This window comes from Barbus barbus, assembly GCF_936440315.1.
Source record: "Barbus barbus genome assembly, chromosome: 47".
Taxonomy (NCBI): Eukaryota; Metazoa; Chordata; class Actinopteri; order Cypriniformes; family Cyprinidae; genus Barbus; species Barbus barbus.
The window spans coordinates 11,118,745-11,126,841 of NC_136725.1; the positions used below are offsets into that span (position 1 = coordinate 11,118,745).

Sequence of the window (8,097 nt, forward strand, 5' to 3'; positions counted from 1 at the left end):
CCTTCTGTGTAACAAGATGCTGTCCCTGAAATCGTTGGCATGTCTTTGACTCCGGTCATATATCTGACATAAAGTCGTCATGGCTGTAAGCAAGTAGTTAGCCAGTTATTTATGTTGGGAGTGAGGTGAGTGATATGCCTGCAGGGTTCAGAAACTCCTTCAATTTGACGGCTTCAGTATTGAGAGATGGGCTCCAACAGAGAAAGTCAAAAGTACATCTGCTGTGCCATTGGCTAGAAAACTGAAAAAAACACTGGTTTTATGGCTTTTCTGTTTGAATATAGGAATTTAAGTAATAAAACAGCAGACATGATCATTAAAAAAATATTATTTTATGTGAGTTTCTCACGATCAGTTAAATCTAATGGACTGTTATTTTGTCATATTTTAAAGCTCACTTCCGTCTATCTATCTATCTATCTATCTATCTATCTATCTATCTATCTATCTATCTATCTATCTATCTATCTATCTATCTATCTATCTATCTATCTATCCATCCATTCAGCCAAAATAATCCTCAATGGTTTGCAAAAATAATGTTTTCAAAAATGTTTGCCAGAACAATCCCCCGTCTTCCATTGGTTGGAGCAACAAATAATCCTGCCCCCAAATCACACTATCGGTTTTATGTTTAAATTTTAACATTTTAAAAGTCTTATTCTGTTATTGGGATTGGATACAAATGGTTAGTGATGCTTATTATCTTCACGCGTATCATTAGCAGTCACTGGCATCATTACTATTTAAAAACATAAACGGTTTTTACCATAAACGCATTCCAGTGAATATTCTGGTGTGAGATTTGTACTAGTATCAGTTGAGACAGATCCACTGGAAGAACAGGCTGTGTGTGTCAAGTTAAAGAAAGGAGGAAAGGCTCTCAAGTGGTGCACAAAAGACTCTGCCAAAACATACCTGCACGTGGGGATGATTGCTGTTATTAGGGGTTTTTACGAAAGCAAACGAGTCATAAAACATACTGAAGCGGCTGTGGTCTGTTTCATCATGAGGCTTCAGACCTTTCAAACACAAGCAAATAACTGTACTTCTGCTTCTTGCTGTCTGTGAATGTTATTATGACCATGGCGTTTTTTCTTGCTTGGAAAAAAATGCACAATACAGTTAACACTAAACCGATACCATCTTACAAAGGTGGTGATTTCATATGAACCATCAGTGGGTCATAACCAGAAAAACCCATAAAGGCTGTACAAATTTATATAAGAGGGCATTTACAAAAGTTTTTGAGGATCCATGTAATCTGTGTGAACATTTTTCTCTATGCAAAACTTTTCAAAAATGCGAAGGATTTAGTACAGTGTTGTTGTATAAATGTACCCTAAATTTGGCAACCAATTTACCAAAATGTATAACAGATGCAAATTGCCATAAAAGTATGTTGAAACAGCCCTACTGTCTTCTCATACCAAAACATGTAATAATGCCTTATTTCTCTCTAGCAGGGCACAGCAGAAAGTTTATGATGTGATTTTGATTTGATTTGACCCTTTTTTTTTTTTTTGCTGAATAAAAAATACGATACACCATACAATTGTACAATACATTAAAACATACAAAAAACAAACAAACAAAAAAGTCAGGATAACACAATAAAGCCCTAGGGCTTATTTTCATTGTGGTCCCATAGGGAAAAGGGAAGGGAACAAAACAAAAACAAGACAAAACAGATCAAACATCAATCATCACATCCATATATATATATATATATATATATATATATATATTAAATAGATCTATGAAAACAAAACAATACAAAAAAACATTATCATACTTATATTGGCATCTAAGCCATTTTTTCAATGCCTTCTTAAAACCTCGTAAACTTCTAATCATCTTTAAATTTCCTGGCAACCTGTTCCACAAGCTTGTTGCTACATACATAAAGGACTCTTTACCTAAATTACTCTTAACTCTAGGAAGTACAAAATCAGTAAAGCTGCCCCTTGTGGAGTAAGTGTGAACATCTCTCACTCTATTACAGTTTTTCTCGATTGGTTTGGCTCATTTCTTGAAACCGAGATGACATTCTCAAAACCATAAGGTCATTTGGCCAAACAGTCTTACAGTTCTGCTCAACATTATAGCTCACTAGCAAAATCAAATATCTTTCCCCAAACTCTTCTTCCATGCTTCAAAAGCAGATTCCTTTCCCATATAAAAGGTCAGTACAGTCAAAATAGCACAGATCCTTCTCAATTGCCTTGGCACATGTGCATTCATTTAGTGCTTTTGTCAAAATAACCTGGATGGTTTAGCACAACACCATGGATCCCCTGCAAACGCTCATCTCTCTCCCAAAACAGTTTATCCATGTGTCAAAACTAAATATCATTCTCATATAAATAGTCAATGCCCCCAAAATGCATTATACCTTTGGCATTGTTTAAGCACTGCAAGTCAAAATGCTTAGACGTTTTGTCACTGAGGCACAGGTCTAGCAACAGAATACCACTATGAATAAAACTAAAAGATTTTACAGTAAAATCAGCCTCCAATAAACCACTCATACTCAAGGAAACTGTAAACATTTTTATTCGTACAAAGAAATGTTAACATTAGAGAACATACTGTGAAAAGAAAACATATACAGGATTCTGTAAATGTGAACAGTTATAAACACAAACAAAAAACAAAAAAAACACAAAAAAACTCTAGCCTTCCATACTGTAAATAAAGTTTCAGAACTATAGTACAGTAATATTTTCAGTGGTCGCCATTGTCACCCTCTCTTTCCTGGCCACCATCCTCATCCTCCTGGCCATCGACGCGCTGCTCTCTGTTAGGCCATAAATTCTCATCCACATCGCAACGGATATTTTCTCTTGCGATGCAGCGAGGGAAGAAACGGCGTGAATGTCTCAACCATCCCCTACATTGATCCCCTGTGATGTCCTCACATGCAGCATCCATTGCATGCAGCAGGGCCCTCTGGTCTTGAGCCTGATGCTCATACACCCTCCACCTCCAAGCTGAAAAAAACTCCTCAATTGGATTTAGGAAAGGAGAGTAAGGTGGAAGAAACTCCATTAGCATCCGGGGATGGGTGGTGAACCAGGTTCTGATGCGTGGGCCACGGTGGAAGTTCACATTATCCCACACAATGACATAATGTGGTAGCTGAGGTCCTTCTTCACCTCTCTCATTTTCCGGGATCAGATCAGTATAAAGGTGGTCCAAAAAATTTAGGAGCTTTTGTGTATTGTAGGGCCCTAAACTGGGAATGTGTGTGGCCACACCTCTTTCTGATATAGCGGCACACATTGTTATATTTGCTCCTCGCTGGCCTGGGACATCCACAGTGGCTCGGTGGCCAATGATGTTACGGCCACGCCTTCGACCTTTGGCCAGGTTGAAGCCAGCTTCATCAACGAACACTAGGATGTGAGGGGTTTCGTTGCCTTCTAATGCCATTATTCTCTACAATAGAATAAAAATAAATCTAATCAGTCAAGTAGAGACAGATACTGCAGGGAGGATCTAAAGTACTGTAAAAAGAGGGAGTGAAAAACTGAAGACAATTTCTAGGCAAAATGCTCTAGTCACACAAAGCTGGATTCTGAAGGTAAAAAGGATAAAGCAAAACAAAAAAAAGTGGTAACCATGTCTTACTGTAATAGTGTTACAATGATAGACAACCAGTAGTTGACTTACATGCACATACTGGTACCGCAGCTCTTTCACTCTGTCAGAGTTTCTCTCAAATGGTACCCTGTAAATCTGTTTCATGGTCATCTGATGTTTCTTCAATACCCGGTCTATTGTGGAGATGCTGATAGAGTTTATATTTTGGAACATTACATTGTCTAGAAGGATTGCATTACGAATCTGTCTCAGTGTGATGGCATTATTTGCAATGACCATGTTGCATATTTCTCGTTCTTGTTGTTCATTTAGAAGTTTTCTTCTGCCACCCACTTGAGGCTGTCGTCCAATCCTAGACATACAAGTCAAAGGTCAACACTGTAAATTTGTTACAAAATGAGTTACCAATGTAATTGTACTGCTGTTTTATGGTACTAAAAGTGTGATGCACTGCACAGTGACTGGAATACTATTCACAGTATTTTCTCCATTTTTTTTTCTTTGTCATTTTTATAGTATCATATAACATCACATGAAGATATTACAGTACTCTAGGCCTACACACACACCAACACTGAATAGTTCAATAGAATAGTTCTGTACCTGTTTTCCCTGCGAAAGGTTTGGATGATGGAGGAGACTGTAGACCGAGGCACATTAGGCTGCACTCGGCGACCTGCCTCTGCCATTGTGAGGCGATGGTTTATAACGTGGTCAATAAGGGTGGCCCGGATTTCATCTGGGACATCATGGTGCCTCCGTGCTCCTCGGCCTCTTCCCCCTATTCCTCCACGCATTCTCACTCCTCCTCTTCCTCTTCTTCTTCCTCCTCTTCCTCGAGCAGGAAGTTGCTGTTGTACTTGGCGAGGTGCTTCCATGTTCACACTGCAAATGAAACTGGCCCCGGGCCAAGCTCTGTCTATATACTTTTGGCAGCAGTCATAATCATAGACAACACCTGTCAGGTAACTAAACAAACTGTTTGATTAGTCATCTGAGATGTGGGAAACTGCTCCTTCGTTAGTTCTAATTTGACCTGATTGATTGTCAAGTACTGTCATAAATTTATCAAATGTTCCAAGAAATTCTTTCATGGTATTATATCTTTGACTAATTTTGACAGTTGAACAGACAATTGTGCATATGATGACTTACACAATGAAACCATGCTGATATGTTTTGGAGAGAGTAACCATTTCACTGAAAAATCAACTAATCAGTTTAGATCAGCAAGATCTATTTATTTGGAAAATGTGCTAAATGTGGGCTCATTGTGCTAACTGTAGCTACTTGTACATAATCATTTGAAAAAAAGCACAGAGTCACTTGAGACATGTACTAAAGCATTTGCAATTTGATAAAACCAATGAAAAATGACATTCTGTTGTGAACAATTGCAAGGTGGTTTGGAGATTTGTCCATGTTATTTTGAGAATGTCATCTCGGTTTCAAGAAATGAGCCAAACCAATCGAGAAAAACTGTAAAATAATTAATCAAATATTTAGGGACAACCCCATACACAGTCCTATGTACCATGCACAGGTGAATCTGAGAAACTCGATCTACTACTTTTAACCACCCAATAGTCTCAAAATGAGAAGTATCAAGATGAGATCTCATGGGGGAGGTTCAAAATAAGCCTTATAGCCCCATTTTGAGCAATCTGAAGCCTATGTTTCAGGTGCTTTAAGACACCATTATACCAAGCGCAACATGCATAGTCAAAATATAAATTATAAAAACATAAATTAAATTATAAGCATTTGCCAGAGTTAACATCGCTTTCTTGTCCAGAAACCTTGAGATTCTGGCCAAGAAACGTACTCTTTGATTTACCTTGGTAATAACCTTTTGCGCTTTGCCCACTCCCGACAAGTGGCAATCCAACAAACAACCAAGGTAACTAACTGATTCGTTTACATTAATCTCATTATCTCCAGCTAAAACCTTAAAACCAGGAGATCTTTTCAATCTTATTTTTGACCCAAACAATATGGCTTCCATTTTCCCTATGTGAAGCGATAGCCTATTGTCTAACATCCACCTACTGACATTCGATAGTTTTACACTAAGGGTTCTTTCAACTATGTTCTTATCTTTATGTGAAAAAAATAACGCTGAATCATCTGCATATAAAAAAGTTCACATGAACATACAGACTTAAGCTCATTTATATATATAAGGAAAAAAATTGGACCCAAGACACTCCCTTGAGGAACCCCACATTCTATACATTGTGGTTGAGACATTGTACTCCAATTGGTGGATACCTGCTTCCTATCCTTCAGATAAGAACTCACCCATCTGACAGCTAAGTCATTAAAACCAATGGTTTTTAATTTGCATACCAAAATACCATGGTCAACTGTATCAAATGCCTTCTGTAAATCTAACATGACCATATACCACAAAAATAACCTTTATCTACCTCCCTCCTAATATGGTCAGTTAGATACAGTACACAGGTGTCAGTTGAATGAGATTTACGAAAGCCAGACTGAAACTCATATAATAGATTGCGTGATGCTAAATATTTATCAATCTGTTCAAAGATAATCTTTTCAATTATTTTGACAGACTACACAGATTAGAAACAGGTCTGTAATTTCCTTATTCTAATTTACTCCCTTTCTTATATAAAGGAATTACTCTGGCAAATTTAAAATCATTGCTGCAATATCCTTGCTCAATAGCCGTGTTTATAATATGGGTAATACATGGTATGATAACCTCAGCAGCATCTCTTAAGAATCTGGCTGCAATATTGTCAAGGCCAGTGGCTTTAGAGCTATTTAAGTTTTTAAGCTTCTCAAGTACAACTGCCTCTGACACATTTTCAAAAGAGAAGCCATTTACTTTGACCTCTTGCTGAGAATAAAAGTCAACAAAATGGCTTTCACCATACTGAACGTCAGGTACTTTTTCACCAGTTTACTAGCAACTGATGAGAAATAATTGTTAAAACTATCTGCCACTGTCACCTTTTCTGCTGTGACATTATTCCCCAAATCAAGTGTTATGTTACTAGTTTTTGTTTTCAACCAGCTACTGTAACTCAGCTGTTTGAGGGACTTCCATAACTTACTTGAATCATTTCTATATTCCACAATTTTCTCATTAAAATAAGCCTTTTTAGCATTAACCACTAATCTATTCACTTAATTTCTCACCGTCTTATACTCTGCCCAACTCTGATCATCCTTATTTCTCCTAAATATACCATACTTCTTATTTCTCAACCTAATAGCCTCGAGAATATCATCATTTATCCAAGGTTCTGTCCTCTGTTTAACTCTTACTACCTTAAATGGTGCTAAATTATCTACAGCTTCTAAAAACATACATTTAAATATAAAACATGCTTTATCAGCATCATTACATTGCAACACAGCAGACCAGTTTTTTAAATTCAAACAGTCATCAAATGCTTCTTTGCTATACCTTTTTAGTGACCTAATTCGTATGGAACTATGACAATTGAGCACTGCTTTCTTTATCTTTCGAGTACAGAAAACAATAGAATGATCGCTAATTGATCGCTAATGATCGATAATTCCTTACCCCACTATCTGCTATCCTAGACTTATCTGACACCAGAACACGGTCAATAATAGTTTGAGTGGAGGAACAGACACACGTTGGTTGTTTGATCAAGTTGACAAGCACCACGTGTGTTACCAATAGATGCTCTTGCTTGCACACCAGATTCAAACATTTTGTTTTATTTTTAGTTATTAACGACTGAAATTTCACACAATGCTGTTGTATGGCTTCTGGAGACTTGGAATAATGGGGACAAGACATGTGGACAACTGTTATAGTAGTTTTATGTGCTATTTGGACACAAATTTAATTGTAATTTTGTTGTGATTTTAGCCTATATGACTTCTGTTACTGAGAACTTCTTGTTCATTAGTAATTTTACCGTGTTCCTCTTGTGGGTTTGTGTTTTATTTGGAATTTTCCGTTAAGCTCTTTAAGAGGCATTTTAAAAGCAGAAATATTCCAACAGAGCAGACATGAAGTTCAGCTTCACGCCTCTTAGCTCATTATTTTACAGGTCATATCTGGAATTCCTCAGCTGTGCACCATACTGAGAGAATAAATTAAATGATTTGAACTTCATTTCTATCACATATTCACACTATAACATTTTTCTTTGCCATTCACACTGAGCTCTGTGTAATTCCAAATGAATCGGCCAACATTTTGTTTGATGAACTAAAACAATGTTTGTGTCTGTAAGCGGCTGCAGTTATTTAATGCAGTAAATGAATGATTTGCATTTTTCAATTTTTAAATGTATGAAGTGCAAACCAGTTCTGTTTTTTGCAAGCTAAATATGTCTGTGGTGGATAACAAGCAGGAGATGTGAATTCATTTGTCATCCATCATAACTGGCTCTTAGAAAAATCTGATTAAACATGATATGTGAGAGATGAGACCATTTAAATTGTTTCATTTTACTCATAAGAACAGGAGTGAGTTTA

General features: G+C 37.0%; 1 protein-coding gene across 1 annotated transcript; it reads right to left on the reverse strand.

Moving 5' to 3' along the window:
* Positions 1-2,539: 2,539 nt before the first annotated feature.
* On the reverse strand, positions 2,540-4,810 carry LOC306865364 (uncharacterized protein). The gene is made up of 3 exons (XM_079409924.1): positions 4,210-4,810; positions 3,676-3,958; positions 2,540-3,441 (listed from the first exon to the last, which is right to left on the reverse strand). Exons 1-3 carry the CDS (start codon positions 4,482-4,484, stop codon positions 2,728-2,730), a joined length of 1,272 nt encoding a protein of 423 aa, XP_079266050.1. The 5' UTR covers positions 4,485-4,810; the 3' UTR covers positions 2,540-2,727.
* Between the last annotated feature and the right edge of the window lie 3,287 nt (positions 4,811-8,097).

What these genes read in the sequence shown, in the direction of transcription:
- LOC306865364 (XM_079409924.1), bottom strand. Translation starts at nt 4,484, where the DNA reads ATGGAAGCACCTCGCCAAGTACAACAGCAACTTCCTGCTCGAGGAAGA. An exon ending in ACCTTTCGCAGGGAAAACAG is followed by an intron (nt 3,959 to 4,209) that starts GTACAGAACTAT and finishes TTGTATGTCTAG; the next exon opens with GATTGGACGACAGCCTCAAG. An exon ending in TGCGGTACCAGTATGTGCAT is followed by an intron (nt 3,442 to 3,675) that starts GTAAGTCAACTA and finishes ATTCTATTGTAG; the next exon opens with AGAATAATGGCATTAGAAGG.